At 44.3% G+C, this 16,019-nt stretch overlaps 1 protein-coding gene across 1 annotated transcript in view; it reads left to right on the top strand.

The window, feature by feature from the left end:
* The window catches only part of smarca2 (SWI/SNF related BAF chromatin remodeling complex subunit ATPase 2), a 60,146-nt gene that overhangs the window by 18,750 nt on the left and 25,377 nt on the right, over positions 1–16,019 (top strand). Inside the window, exons 13-21 of the mRNA XM_026188496.2 lie at positions 3,366–3,423; positions 3,586–3,683; positions 4,024–4,171; positions 8,092–8,255; positions 10,578–10,644; positions 10,757–10,867; positions 12,025–12,267; positions 13,972–14,085; positions 14,744–14,848. Of these exons, the coding sequence (XP_026044281.1) occupies positions 3,366–3,423; positions 3,586–3,683; positions 4,024–4,171; positions 8,092–8,255; positions 10,578–10,644; positions 10,757–10,867; positions 12,025–12,267; positions 13,972–14,085; positions 14,744–14,848 (1,108 nt within the window). The remainder of the gene's footprint in view (positions 1–3,365; positions 3,424–3,585; positions 3,684–4,023; positions 4,172–8,091; positions 8,256–10,577; positions 10,645–10,756; positions 10,868–12,024; positions 12,268–13,971; positions 14,086–14,743; positions 14,849–16,019) is intronic.

Raw genomic sequence — 16,019 nt, 5'->3', positions numbered from 1 at the left:
TGGTGCAGTGTTCATTTTCTGACTCTAAGAGCCACCCATGTCCCGGGCCACCTGAACCTGGGGCCGGACCTTCTCTCCAGGGGGGGTCCTCTGGTGAGAGAATGGAGGTTACACCCTTCAATAGTGGCTCAGATTTGGGATCTATTTGGCGAGGCGCAAATAGATCTTTTTGCTTCCAGGGTGAATGCTCACTGCCCCCTGTACTTCTCCATAATCGACCACGATGCACCCTTGGGCTTGGACGCGCTAGCGCACCAATGGCCAGACGTGCTCCTGTATGCATTTCCCCCAGTGGAAATGATATCTCCAATTCTGGAGAGGGTGCGTCGGCATTCCCTCTCTCTGATCCTGGTGGCCCCTTGGTGGCCCGCGAAGTCGTGGTATGCAGAAATAATCAGCCTGCTTGCAGCAAGTCCTTGGCAGCTTCCTCTCCGCAGGGATCTCCTCTCTCAGGCGGGGGGGGAAGTGTTTCATCCGCGCCCGGATCTGTGGCACCTTCATGCTTACCTGCTGAGAGGTTAAACTTGGTTGCTAAGGGTCTGCCACCTAGTGTGGTAGCGACGATTCAGAGCGCCAGGGCCTCGTCTACTAGAGGCTTGTACGCTTACAAATGGCGAGCCTTCGAGCGATGGTGCCAGGACCGCCACACTCTCCCATTTCAGTGCTCTATTGTGGATGTTTTGACATTCCTGCAGGAGCTGTTGGATAAAGGCCTTTCGTTTTCAACGATCAAGGTTTATTTAGCGGCTATATCTGCTTGTCATATCGGTTTTGACGGGGTGACACCAGGTGCGCATCCCCTCGCCGTGCGTTTTCTGAAAGGGGTTCGCCGGCTGAGGCCCGTGCTTAAGTCCAGTGTCCCGGCTTGGGACTTGTCTTTGGTGCTGGAGGCCCTTTGTGGCCCTCCGTTTGAACCCGTTGAGTCGGTAGATATGAAACTTCTTTCGTATAAGACCGCATTACTTCTCGCTTTGGCCTCGGCGAAGCGAGTGGGGGACCTTCATGCGCTGTCTGTGCATCCTGCCTGCACACAGTTTTCTCCTGATGGCCGCAAGGTCGTATTGCGTCCGAATGCCGCCTATCTTCCCAAGGTCATGCCTGCATCTTATAGTTCAATGGAGTTTGAGTTGCTGAGCTTTTGCTCCCCTCCTTTTGAATCTGAGGAGCAGAGGAGGGTGCATTCTCTTTGTCCGGTGCGTGCGCTACGCACCTACATTGAGCGCACTCGGGATGTGCGTTTGTGTGACCAGTTGTTTGTCTGCTTCGCTAATCCGAATAGAGGTAGAGCTCTGTCCAGACAGAGGCTGTCCCACTGGATTGTGGAAGCTATCTCGCTGGCATACAGCACCGGAGGTTTTGCGTTGCCCCACGGGGTGGGAGCTCATTCCACCAGGGGGATGGCGACCTCATGGGCTCTTTTTAGAGGGGTGCCTGTGGCTGATATTTGTGCAGCGGCTAATTGGGCGTCGCCGCACACTTTTGTGCGGTTTTATCGGTTGGACGTTACAGCCCCTTCGGTGGCTCATGCTGTCCTTTCTGCTGGGTCTACCACTCACTAAGGATGTGGTGGTCCCGTTCCGGTTCGGTGGCTGCTCTGCGGGGCGTGTATATAGGTCCCATACTTATGTGTTGTACCGAGTGAATCGACTGAAAGGGAACGATTAGTTATGTCTATAACTTCTGTTCCCTGAAGGAGAGGAACGAGGTACAACACAGGGTGGCCCCACTGAGCAGTTGGCTCGGTGAAGAGCGGCTATCGAACTGAGGGATGACGGTGATGGCAGCGGCTATATGTGCGGGCGGGGCCTTGCGCGTGTCATCACACGTCATCTGCCGTAAAGGCGTGAATAAAGGTTTCTTCAGCCAGGACACGCGAGGGCGTGATATCCCATACTTATGTGTTGTACCTCGTTCCTCTCCTTCAGGGAACAGAAGTTATAGACATCCACAATCGTTTCTCAGTGGAGCAATATGTAGCTATTCCACCTGACACTGTGTCCATGAAAACACATCAAACTACACTCGCTGTGTTCCCTCACAGGTCACAGCACACAGAGTCCACGGCTGTATCCCAATTCAGGGTCTGCAGCCTTAACGGTCCACAGGGGCCGCGCACTCAAAGACCGCTAAGGCCGGAAGTGCGAGGCTTGTGAGATGGGACGGTCTAGCCTCCGTCGCGCTGCCCAGGTTGCCTAGCAACCATGATACTAACAGCTGGAAACGTGTCATACAGCTGTGTTTGACAGAAATGAAGGGGAACATATTTTGTTCATTTGTTTGTTTGTTTCTACATGAGCTTTGATCATTCTCTGTGAGATTAAGCTCAGCTATTGAACGGCGTATATTTTAAAGTAAAGGCTTTAAAACCAAGTTAGTACAAACGTCACTAATGTCACATGTCTTTGCCGACATGTGGCCAACAGAAATGTTTTCATGTTCTTCGTTATTAAACATTTGCACATAAATAAGTGACATGATATTCAATACTTACTTAAAGTTTACTCTTCGGGCGCCCCTCATCCACCGTTTTTTTCTGCAAAATTATCCACACCCACCGCCGCGCTATGCATTCTGGGATATGTTGGGCCACGAAGTCTACACCGCCACAGCCTTAAAATTCAGGGAAATGAAGGACGCATTTGAGGACCGCATTTCGAGCAGCCTTCGAATTGGGACAGCCTTCGGCGCGTCGCTGTGACGTAATCGGCCTTAAAATGCGGCCTTTAAGGCTGCAGACCCTGAATTGGGATACAGCCCCTGTTATCACTAAAGCACCCGTCGTTTTCTCCGTAGCACCTCCAGGATTGCAGGTGTCGCTCTGTGCAGCAGAACCGTGAGCACGATCAGGTGGAAAAGATTCGTCATTGCCAAGAACACCAAGAGAAGAAAATCCAGTTTGACTTTACACAACTTTAAAACAAAAAGCAGCAGTTTCATCTTCAGTGAAATTATACTGAGCCAGAAAAATCGTTAAAATTAAAAAACACAAAAGAGCATGAGCTGCTGCAACAGGCAGACAGTTAACAAGGCAGAAAAAATACTGAAATAATAACATTAGCTAAAATGTTTTAGATTTTTAAATAATATTTAATAAAACTAGGAAACGTTGAAATTCTCCTTCCACACTCTGATGATATTGATAGTCTGAATATCAATATCCCTGAATCAGCGCATCTCTTTCATAGTTAAACATGTTTATAGTGTGAAACTTTTACTCGCTCTGTTTATTTATTTATAAACTCTCTTCACTATCTGGAGAGTTGTTGCTTGTTAGATAAATTCTGCTGAAGCTCGTCATTATGTTTCTGTGACGGGCACAGATGTTTTAATGAGGCTTTGTTTTTCTGTTGCTTCTTTTGAAACAGGTATGAAGTGGCCCCGCGGTCAGACAGCGAGGAGAGCGGCTCAGAGTTTGAAGAGGAGGTAGAGGATTTTCTCATTAATAAACTTTATATTGCACAAGATCCACCAGGGGGCGCTGTACACTTTATTATCCACATCAAAGTTGCTTCTTTGTTCCACCTGTGCTGCTGTTATTTTATTAAGCACGCTCACAGTCATGTGTTATCAACTTTACCTTATAAGGAGGAAGATGAGGCGTCCAAAGGAGAGACAGAGGAGAAGAAGATAATCGATCCCAATGGAGATGGAGCCACTGAGGGTGCTGCCAAGAACATCATCGAGTATTGTATTTCCTTCTGTTATCTCCCATTTACTCGCCATGTGTTGCACTGGCTAGAAAGAAGCGTTCAGTTCACATACGCTGGAAGTTGAGGGTGTAGATTGTTTTTAACAACCTGAAACCTGATTTTCCCTGCAGGAGCCTCACAAATAAACAAACCTCTGGCTGTCTTTGTATTGAATGTGGATTTCCAGAAGAGCTCAGACAGTTATTAGTCTGAGCTCCTGGGGTCAGGCCTCAGTTAGGCGCCATTAAATTAAATTTGTAAGCTGGTTCAGTTTGAGTTAGAATACTTTCAAATGCTCTCTGTCTCTGTCTCAAATGATCAAACACACATGCAGGTCAGCCAAGCAGGATGTGGATGATGAGTACAGTGTTCCTACTGGCCAAACCAGCTCCCAGTCTTACTACGGCGTGGCCCACGCTGTCATTGAGAGGGTGGAGAAGCAGTCGTCACTGTTGATCAATGGGATGCTCAAACAGTACCAGGTACACACACACGTATACAACATGTCTGCTTTTGTAGAAGCTGTCTACTCCTCCCTGTGCCTGAATCTACCAGAGGTCTCTTCCTGTTAACAGGGAGTTCCTTTTTCCACCATTGCCAGGTGCTCCTCGCAGGGCATCAGTGGATTGTTGAGTTTTTCACCCTAATATTGTATCTTTGAGGGAACTTTTTGGTCCACGAAATCCAATAACATGACAAGAATTTAATAAATGAGTCAAGCAAGTCTACATTGGTCACATTTGCGAATAGATCGAGGGAACATATAGAAACACTTGTTGTGAAGCTTCTGCTTTTTTCCAGCTTCGTGCCAAACAGTGTGTCAGATGTGTCCTTTATCCTAGGCTGGTCTAAAACGTCGTTCTTGCCTTTAACTGGTTCGACCTCATTTGTAAGCGCTACACTGGAACTTTGGCGTGACTGAGCAGGGCCTCCTAACTGTTCTTGGACAGCTTGTCCTGATTCTGGCTGAACAGTGTGGCCCAGTGCTGCCACCAGTAGACACGTCTAATTTGTCTTGAATGCCCTGTGAGGACTTGAGTTTCAGTTCAGTTCTACCGAGTCTGTGAAAAACATCTAAAGTGTCCAGCTGGAGCAACAGAGTAAGATGTTGAAAGTCTAATGAGATGGCAGAACGCTGCACAGAGATTTGCAGCGTCATGCAAAGATATCAACTCTTTCAGCAGCTATTTTATCTTCCATCAACAACTATGTGCAAAACAGACGTAATGTGGATTTCAGGTTAGAGAGCAATCCACCAGGAATGTCTGCTTGCATGTGGTTGAAATTGGAACTTCTTTCCAAATGAAAGTTGAGTCAGACCCTCTTTCAGCAGACCGGCTCCTTTCAAATCAGCGAGAACTGATTTGCAGAGCTAAACTTTGTCTAAATGTATGTCTGCATGTTCACACAGGAAGCCGCTCTCATCTCCCAGCCTGTCTCTAATGTGATGCGGTGCACATCCATGGGGCATTTTTAAGCACGCGTGGGATCTACCTGAGCATTTGATGTGTGATTTGAGAGGCATTAGACAAAGTCATGCAAACACTGAGCTTGCATGGGCAGTCAGCAACTTGATTGCAAACAGAAATCAATATGGCAGCTTGTTTGAGACCAAAACTAGTGCAGCAAAATGTATTTATAACAACATGGTAGCAATGAAGTATGCAGGTGCTGAATATGTTTTCATTTTAGATGAAAAAAGTCCAGTCTGAGTGCTTTCAGTAGTTTCCTGGTTACAATGAATGGGAGCAAACGTTGGCTGATCTGCAGAGAAGGAACATTTTAGAGACTGTAAAGTTCTCGTATAAGTTGCAAACATTGGACCACATTGGCATCCGAGCTAATACATTTGAAAAATTCAATTAAAAGCTTTGGACACCCCCCTACATGCTGTAGCTCTCACTGCAACTCAGGAGCACCGCTGCTGTCAGCTTTAAGCAGAGTTTACACGACAGCTGAAGTAACAGACTGTCTGCATACAAACAGCTTTAGCTGTAATTGGATCTTCATTCTCCAACTTTGTGCTAGTCTAAAACAAAGGGTCAGTGGATGACAGTGTGTTTAACACATAGTTTGATAAATGACTTCATTTGGCTTTTTACCCACAGAGGTTTTGATTGTGACTACAGTGACACGCGCTGGCGTTCCTTTATCTCCCCCTGGGTATTTGGACTTGATGAACTGCATCATTACTGTGTGTGTGTGTGTGTCTGTGTGTGTGCGTTTCATCAGTTTTTGTCAAGAAAACAGAGTCTTGTCATGCTTTCTGTTCTCATATATTCTAAATGCATTTTGCAGTCCATGCACGTCTATTTTTGTTGTAAATGTGAGTGAAACAGTCCAGCTGTCGAGTCTTGCAGCGCCGGCGCCAACTTCCTGCTGTGCTTTCAGTGCCACCAGTAACAGCTTCATAATCATCAAACGCTACCTTCAGCATGAAAACAGGCCACAGATGGCAAGAAAAAGTTCTTATAAATGAGTGCGATGAATCCACACCTCAAATGTTAGATACGTTTTATATTATTGATTCATGTAAACAAGCATCACGTTTCGTGGGAAAAAAGCCTCTCAGCCTCCTAGAGGTCCGAACTAAACTTAGTACCTTGATCAGAAAACTAAACTTCCTCTTTATTTCTCTTAACCTTTAACTTAAGCCTACATGTGGGACTAATAAAGATTTATCTTAATCTTAATCAGCAAATTAGGTGATAGTTAAAATAACAGCTCGAGCCTTAAATGTATTTATGTTCTTCAGTGCAGGTAAATTAGCCTCTGCTCTCTGTGATGATGTCCTAGTATATTTACTGAGGGCGTTGCCGCCCTCTGGACATGGAAACAAATCGGTTTCAGGTTTTCTGAATATTCCCGAGTCTGTGGGCAAAGAGCTGGTGACTGTCACAATCTTCGGTCATAGATAGAAGCTTTGTAAACAAACACATCTCCTGTTAGGCACATGAATGCGTCTTAGTCAAGCCTGTCTGCCTGTAGCGATGCAGACACCCTCATCTCGTCTTCAGCTGCAGCGTACATGACCGTGAGAGACATATTGGCAGAGATCTGGAACTGGCAGCTGGGTACAGCTAGCATTTGTTTTCTATCCAATCACGGTGCAGTCATCCTGTTTGTCTGATTTATGGTGTGCCAAATTTAAAATGAGATATGGCGCGCTGCTTGGGGAAAATTGGACATCCATTAATCGGATCAAACGTCTGCAGTGTCAGTATATATATAGCAAACCTAAATTCACAGAGACTATGCATTCAGTTGGGAATTTCTTTTCACAACCTTCATCTCTGCAATTAGCTCTGCCGCTGCATGTAGTGAAGTATTGTGCAGTTTATTGGTCACCTTTTCTGTTGCCACTGTCCTCCTGACCTTTCCTCAGACCGTCCTTCGCTGATTGTTTCCCCACAGAGTTATTTTTCTCCCAATGCTTTAGGATATAAAATGCTGTGGTGGCAGTAACATCAAGTTAGCCGGCAAAGCTCACAGTGAAAAATGTCAACTTAACTTCTTCTAAAGGTCTAAAGGTTTGCACGTTTACAAGTACAGAGGCAGAAGAAATGCCTTTAGATTCCATATGTTTGGCAGTTCTTTCTTTTAGGCTGTCACAGCTAAAGGCACAGCATGACATCATGGATATGTGTGTCTAGTTATGTTTAAAAACTTTAACACATGTATAATTTCTGCACTTTTCTGGATTTTTCTGGATTAAGTCTGACATGTCAGAAAAAGTCACTTGTCCCAGAATCCAAAATTCAATCAGTCAGCAATAAAAAAAAGGATCAAAGATGAGTTTCAGTGTAATCTTTTGTCGCTTTAATGTCTTTTTTTCTTCTTAATTCAACTTAATTTCACGGCGTATGTTTACCTGTCGCCATCTGCACCCCACCCGCAGTGGCTCTGTGCCCCGACAGCAGGCCCCGCCCCACAGTTTGAGAAATCAAGTGTGCTGCTCCACAGTGGGATGCTATAGAAACAAAGATTGCACCAACAAACGTACAGAGCTGGATGTTAGAAGACATTAGAAGGCCCGTAGTGCTACACAGACCATCCTCAACATGCAAGAAGCTTTTATGGGCTGCTTTAGCTTCATCACCTGATTGTTAGGACTGCCCTACGATAGGATAAACACAGTAGTGCAAGGATGCATTTACTTGACTTGTTGCAGGTGCCTGTGATTGCCTCCATATCTGCTTTTATTATTCACAGCAGCCAAGGAGAGCTCCATTATTCATGTTGGAATATAGATGATTGTAAACTCTGGACATTATTAATTGTATTGTCTTTTTAACATCTAGTTAGACGTGAATTTCTCCTTTTTCTTCGTCTTCACCGTTTTATCGTTTGTGTGTTTTGTGTGCACACAGAGCACGCTCATGCTTTCCTCTCTGTGTTTTAGATTCAGGGGCTCGAGTGGATGGTGTCCTTGTACAACAACAATCTCAACGGCATCTTGGCTGATGAAATGGGGCTCGGCAAAACCATCCAAACCATCGCCCTTATCACCTACCTGATGGAGCACAAGAGGCTCAATGGTCCCTTTGTCATCATCGTTCCTCTCTCGTTAGTACTTCTCTTCCAGTATCAATCGTGGCTCTTATCTCGCAATGTCATGACACCCTAAAATCTAACATTATTAGAGTCACCTTTGAAAAGAACTTCAAATGATAATCATTCGTGTGAAGGCTTTCTTTTTGTTCGTGTATTAGCAGCACTACACGTAAACTACCCTGAAGGTCCTTATGAGTGCTCCCTCACTCCCTTCCTGTCCTTTTAGCTATTTCCATCGGTGCCAGGAACCTGTTTAAAAGGCATAGGCTATATTTTATCAGCTTCAGCCTTGTTACATGGACTCAGCATCCATTTGAAAAAGCACAAACAGCTTTTCAGCATGACTGCACCTGGAATTAAGGGGCGCTGTAATAAGAAAAAAATGTGTGTTTTTATATCTTTCTAATAGATTTGTGTTCTCCACGCGCCCCTGTAGACTCACAGTGAAATAGCCTGAGCAGTACGCGGGCTGTAATGGAAAGCAGGAGAGTTGGTGTTTGCGCAAGTGTCAGGTGTTCACATCCATCTCACTGTGATAAGTCCAAATTCATGCTTCGTAATTATTCTAACAATATCAAGTACAGTGCATACTAAACAGGGTACGAGAATACTACTGCAGATATTTTTCACTTTGCAGTGTGGAAAGGGTCCAGCTGCTCACAGCTGCATTAAAAATGCATTGTGCACGAAGGTGCTTATTGTTATTGAAGTTAAATTGGTCTTCTTAGGCCACTTCCTGTTAGTATGAGGCGGATGGAGGCACGGACAGACACTCACACATACGTCTTTCAGGTCTCGCTTCTCTTCTGAATTGTGGAGCTGCTGGTTTGCTTTGCCTGTGATAATTGAGGCAAGGTGCAGAGAAAAGTTCAGCCAATCAAATTGCATTTATTCAGATACGTCAGTGCAGCTGCTTGGCACTCAGATTGTGTTATTGAAATAACCTGAGAGAGTACGCTAGGGACGGGTGCAGCTCGTCATTCAACATTTAAACTGCAGGAGAAATGAATCATTGCTCTGAGTAATCAGAACATCTCATGTAGCCAAAGCAGTGAAGTTCATGCTAACTGCTAATGGAAGCTTGCCCTGTGGGAGAGATACCACCTGGATATGACATTACTGCTCTAGAGACTGCAGCAGGACAGAGGCATTACATCATCAATAACGTTTATGTGACCCTGCACGCCCCTCAAACCACACGGTGTTCTGGTTATGGCTTTCTTTTCTTTACTGTGCTTTCACAGTACTTTTTGGGTTTAGCACAGTCTTCGGTCCAATCAATCAGCTTGTCACCAGCTCCCGGCGTCACTAAAAAGGGAGAGACCTGATTACGCCTGCTGCACCACCGCTCCCCTGCTGCAGAGCCAAAGACATCACCTCTGCCACAGTTTAGTTTTTTAACCTGCTAAAACAGCACAGGAGGATAATTAGCATGTCTGAGTGTGTTTTTGGCCCGAATAAAGATGCTGAATTTTAGTACAAGGCCGTGTGTGCATCTCATTATAGGGTCAAAGGAGCCAAATTATTTGATGGCAGTTTTAATGATGAGTAGAGAGGCTTGTATTTATTTCATGTGTGGGGCCGCTCACACAGTCCTCACGAACACTTTATAACTGTGCAACATTAAGGCTAGAAACAACCCATAATGCATTGTTGTCCATTACAAAATAATATCTGATAATGTGAATAACTGATGACTTTACGGGGTGTGGTCGAAATAAACTGTTTTCAGAGTGTGGGAATATGTCCGATTACTGATCCAGCTTCATGAAGTGTGTGATTCCCCTCATTGTTTTTCACTTACAAACAGCAGGAAACCAGCGTGCTGTTGTTCAAGGGTGAAAATTCAAAGTGGTTTAAGGCTGATGAAAGTGTGCTCCTTGTGCAGAGTGCAGGAAAACACTCGGCTTTTTAATTGTTATTCCTTTTAATGTTGGTTTCTAACTGCAGGTGTTGGAAGATTAGAGTGAACAATGGTTGTGTTTTTAGAAGCAAGCCTATTTTTTAATGATTAATGAGCAGAGCACTTTTTCTTTCTAAGTGATGGAAGCTGAGCGGAGGCTTAATTCGCTGCTCAAGGCCACTGTGTGTAATGTGCTCTTGAATATGCATAGTGTGCAAATATGGAGTAAAGCCTAAAACTGTCTGTTTTTTAGCACACAGCAGTTTGTGCCAGTGTGCCACTGAGCAAGAGCTCATCTCGTCTCTGCTTTTGTGCATTTTCATGGTTTCTTTGGTTGTTTTTGTAAATGAAGTGTTGATGAATCTGTCGTCTTTGAAGACTCTGCCTTTACTGCTAAAAACATTCTGACCACATTTAAATGCTGTTTTCAGGACCTTGTCTAACTGGGTCTATGAGCTTGACAAATGGGCTCCGTCTGTGGTTAAGATTGCTTACAAGGTGAGACAAATCTCTGTTTTTTAGTCTAGTCTCTTTTTTCACATCACAGATGTTCAGATTTTCTGCTTTTTACGACAGAACGTTGTCTCTTCTTTGTCTCTCCACATATTAGGGCACCCCTGCTTTGCGTCGTGGGCTGGTGCCTCAGCTCCGCAGCGGGAAGTTCAACGTCTTGCTGACCACCTATGAATACATCATCAAAGACAAGCATATACTGGCTAAGGTGAAAAGGATCAAACCTCTTTCTTCTATCTGTAATCTGCTTCCTAACGTGAACCCTGTTGCAGCAGCTCCATCACAAATATCCACAAAATGAGCAAAAGGAAATTATGGTGAGCTTCCATCCACCGCTGCTGCCGAAGCTCAAATCAGCAAAAAGTCTGGAAAAGCGACAGAACTGTGATTGTTGTTTGTTTCATGCAGTAATTTGAGAGATGTTTCCTCACTTTGCTTTTCATCTCTTCAGTTGAATAAGTCATGCATCGTGCATTATTCACTGACTCGCTTTTGCACTTTGTACATTTTGTTGTTTTTAATGAACAAACTTTTCATCTTCAGCTAAAATTCAGATTTTTGTTTTTCTCACTCGAGGCTTTTTAAAGGTTAAATATGTGCATCTGGCAGTAATTGTATTTTATTAACATAAAAGTTTTGCAATAACACCAAGTTTTATTACTTGTGATGAACAAACCTGACTCCTGTGTGAAATGTAACTAGAACACAGGGATGTGCAAATCTTACAAAACTGTATTTTATTCACAACAAAACACAGAAAACACATCAAATGTTTAAACAGAGTGAAATAATTGTTCATTTTGTATCTGATGGCAGCAATATGTCTCCAAAACAACAGTTTGCCACTGTGCAGCATCCTCTCTTATTTTAACATCAGCCCACATCATCAAACATCTGGAGCTGAGGAGCGCAGCAGCTGGAGGAAAGCTTCCGGCCTTTTGTTGCTCCCACTCGGACTGTTTTTCAGATGTTGCTGCCATCAAAATCAAAATGAGCCAATGTTTCACCTAAAATTGTGCATTTGTTCAGTTGAAACACGTAATATGTTTTCTCTGTTCTGTTGTGAGTAAAATATGAGATCTGCAATCAGTGAATTCTGTTTTATTGACATTTTACAGCTTTTTTGTGCTCATAATACACATTATATGACAGGGGGCACAAAGATTTCATCAGGTCAGATGAGAACGTGTGTCATAAACACGCTAAATAAAAGGCGGAGTCAGAAGCTTGTTTGTATTTAGAATTATTCTGCAGCCTGACGGTCGTCAAAGTGCAAAATCAAAATCCTGCAGTGACGACTGAGACACAAACTGAAATATTTAAAATGCTAATTTGCACTCGGGTTCTGTTTTGTGTCTCCTACAGATTCGCTGGAAGTACATGATCGTTGACGAGGGTCACCGCATGAAGAACCACCACTGTAAACTGACACAGGTGCTGAACACGCACTACGTGGCCCCCCGTCGGCTGCTCCTCACCGGGACTCCTCTGCAGAACAAGCTGCCCGAGCTGTGGGCCCTGCTCAACTTCCTGCTGCCCACCATCTTCAAGTGCTGCAGCACCTTCGAGCAGTGGTTTAACGCACCCTTCGCCATGACAGGAGAGAGGGTAGGTGCCAGGAGAACTACCAGTGTTTTAGTTTTAAGCTAACACTGGCTGATGCTGAAGTCTGGGTTTTGCAAATCAAGTTAATAATTAGTTTTAACCTTCGTAGATCAAATAATAATACATAATGCATTTTGTGTTGTCATGTAGTATAAATTTACAAAGGAGATATCAGAAAGAGACGAATCATTTCTGAAAGCTCTGTGATTAAAGAGACTGAAGAAGTTTTACAGTTTGGCTGCTGTCGTGATCTCACTCAGGGCAGGAACCATCAGAAGGAACCTCGGGCACATAAATGGTTAATAAGTCCTTCATGTCATTTGGATCAAGGCCACTTAAAACTTTTAAAGTGATGATAAGTACAGACATTATCATTCATTATCAGAAAATGCCAAAGCTTCTGTGTAAAAACTGAAATCCTTTTAAAAACTGTATTTTCAGCCTTTTCTTCCTGCAATGGGCTGATTTTTACTGAACACAGAAATACTTCCCATTTAAAGCTGTTAAATGGAGCTGCTTCCATCTGTTCCCCTCAGCTCACTGCTTTTCTTTGCAGCAGTCACATGTTTCATTACTCCTGGCAAGGAAGCAAAGGGAGGTCATTTATATCTAAAATTTAACACGGCTTATTTAAATGCATAAGGGAGAATGTTTTTATACCCACTGCATTAAGACTCTGGAAGTGTTCTGAATGTAATTCTGAGTATCCACGGGGAATTTTATTTCCTGCCCCTGGAAAGTTCAGTGAGTCTCATTTAGAAGTCTCTACATTTAGAAGCGGTTTCGACTGCTTTCGATGCTTCTGTACCGTCTTCCAGAGCGCAGTAGGCTGAACGAGCGGTAGCCAGCATGGAAGTGGTCTCTGATATCTGTCTGTGCTCAGTTTGCAGTTTCAGCAGTCATGGGACTGCGGTTTGGACAAAGGTCCCGGTTCAATGCTAGGAGAGGACACAGCCCTTTGGGGTCGTGTCATATCAAACATGTGGACACCTTTCATGTGGGAGTAGGCAAAACTTTCAAATCCCCCGTAGCAGTGCCCGCTCCCACCAAGTTCAACGTTTCATCTTTAGATTACATACAGCTCGTCTCATATTACTTTTCTAGATGCATATAATTAAAAGTTATAGATGATTTCTAAGCTGAAAAATAAGTTTTGGTTTTACTAAAGGGAACCTGTTCTGCTCATTTCCAGCTGTACAAGCGTTGCATGATTTAGGAAAAGAATATTTAAAAGCGTATTTTTGCTTTCTTGCATTAGTAGTAGCTGTTTTAGTTCATGAAAAACAATTTGGTGCCCTGGGTGCAACAGAAGCACCGTGGCCAAACATAACAATTTTTAATTAAAAAGGCACCCTTAAGGAAAAAGTGGATTCAGGCACGCTTCTTATCATCAATTAGTTTTTAAGTGATGTGTAATAATGGCAGCAGAGTGAGTCAGTGGTTGGAAACAGGCCGGACCCTTCTGTCTGGAATTTGCATGTTCTTTGTGTGCCAGCATGGGTTTCTTCCAGGAGCTCTCGTTTAATAATAACAACCTTAGTTGGCCAAGGAAACACATGCAAAAGAGCTTCTTTCTCTTAAGAGTTTTACTTCTGGGTTAAATGACGGTTTAGCTTAAAGCAGCATGTCGGCAGGTAGGAATCTCGTCACTCTGCATGAAACAAACAGCTGCGAGGCGTCGTCTCTCACTCTTTCTGACGTGTTCAGGTTGACTTAAACGAGGAGGAAACCATCTTGATCATCCGGCGTCTGCACAAAGTGCTCCGCCCGTTTCTCCTGCGCAGGCTGAAGAAAGAGGTGGAGTCTCAGCTGCCAGAGAAGGTGAGGTTAACACGACTGAATGCTGATTTAGGACGCTGCAGAGTTCTCAGTGCACCAAACCTGCACTGCTGTTTGTATGTAATGCATGTGTAAGTCGCTCCTATTGAGCTGATTTCAAGGTTACATGCAGCTGTTTTTACACTTTGAGGAACGGGATAGTCTTTGCTGACCTTGGATGCAACATTCCTGCTTTCCAAAGTAATTGAAGCTGCAGGTTTGTAAGTACTGCATCGAGCTCCTGGCCACACTGTGCTGGAGGGGTTTCAGAAAGTAATTGAAGAAAAGGAGATAAAGTAGTCTGTGTGACCTAAACACATTGTTATCAACTTCTACGGTTGCATTGCTTAACTGTTGTGACCCAGAGCCAGACACCTTAACTGATGACAGGAAATTATCCGTAGCCTTCTTCTGACCATTCATAGTTATTAAAAAGAATGAAAGATTTTGAAGGAGATGACTTTCTAAGCTGAAGCACAGCCTCACAGCTCGTTCTTTGGTATTATTCTTTACGCCTTTATTTTCATTCTCATTAGTGTATTTTGTCAGTGCTGAGCTGACTGATGGGGATTGTGGATTTGGCTCAAACAGCCTCACTATTGAAAAGACACCACTGCGCCGCTGGAGTTTCATTTAATTATTTATGTTGTCGTTCACACAGGTGGAGTATGTCATAAAGTGTGACATGTCTGCCATACAGAAGGTTCTGTACCGCCACATGCAGAAAGGCATCCTCCTCACTGACGGCTCAGAGAAAGACAAGAAGGTAGATCATCAGCTCCTCGGTGGCTCCGCTGTGTCACTTTGTTCTGTCTGTGTGTGTCGACAAAGCCTTTGGGAAGAGTCTGCAGTGATTTGCCTGCTGTTTGACATTAGAAGGACCTTGAACTTTCTTTGAGTGCACATTTGCTATGTTTGCATAATTTAATTGGATATTATAAATTTAATTTGACTCCTGAAGCTACATTTTAATTTCCAGCTTTAGTTTAATTTCTTTTAACCAAAGCACTCGCGGGAATATTCTGCCCATGATCTGCGTTCAAAACAAACTAGTCAGTGTTACCTACGTCCAAGACGTTGTAAAGAAGTTTTTCAATGTGCTGTCCATGGATGCGTCACGATTGTGCTCATCAATATGACCATGTAAAGGGGGGAAGAGCCCCTCTGAGAATCGCTGCCTTATCGTGGTGGAGGGTTTGTGTGTCCCAGGGATCCCAGGAGCTTTGTTGTCCGGGGGCTTCTACCCCCTGGCAGGGTCTCCCATGGCAAGTTGGTCCTGGGTGAGAGACCAGACAAAGGGCGATTCAGAAGCCCAATCAAGGGAACAGTTCATCCTGCCTGGGATGGGGTTACCGGGGCCCCGCCCTGGAGCCAGGCCCAGGGAGGGTGTCCGAGGGTGAGCGTCTGGTGGCTGGGCCTTAGTCCATGGGGCCCGGCCGGGCACAGCCCGAAAAGGGACGTGGGTCCATTCTCCTGATGGCCCACCACCCGCAGGAGGTACGTTAGGGGTCGGGTGCAACTGGGACAAGAAATGCCTCCTGAATCTGAATCTCCTTTTGACTTTATTGAGCTTCGTGACAGATTTTCATCTTCTTTTATTAACTGAAAAAGCTCTAACAGCCCAGTGCACGCTGACTGTCCCCACTTATTTTAGAAGCTGAGGAAATCCTTCCTTCATGAGTTGGTAAAGACCAAACACAGAGTTCTGACGGAGTCGGCACCGCTCTGCTCCTCAGGAGGCTGCAAACACGGCTCCAAATCAATCAGAACGTGGTTCCTTAAACAAATGTTGGATCGGTCAAAACTTCGTTCACACCTTGTTTTCACTTCCCACAAGTTTTTAAAAAATAGTTAATAATTAAAATAAGGTCTTGTAGGTGATTAGTAGCATCAGCATATCCAGACTGTTTGGGTCTTTTTTACTCATTTTATCTCTC

This window comes from Astatotilapia calliptera, chromosome 12, assembly GCF_964374335.1.
Source record: "Astatotilapia calliptera chromosome 12, fAstCal68.1, whole genome shotgun sequence".
NCBI lineage: Eukaryota > Metazoa > Chordata > Actinopteri > Cichliformes > Cichlidae > Astatotilapia > Astatotilapia calliptera.
The sequence above is the reverse complement of the archived record's forward strand: the minus strand, read 5'-3'. Positions and strand labels throughout refer to the sequence as shown.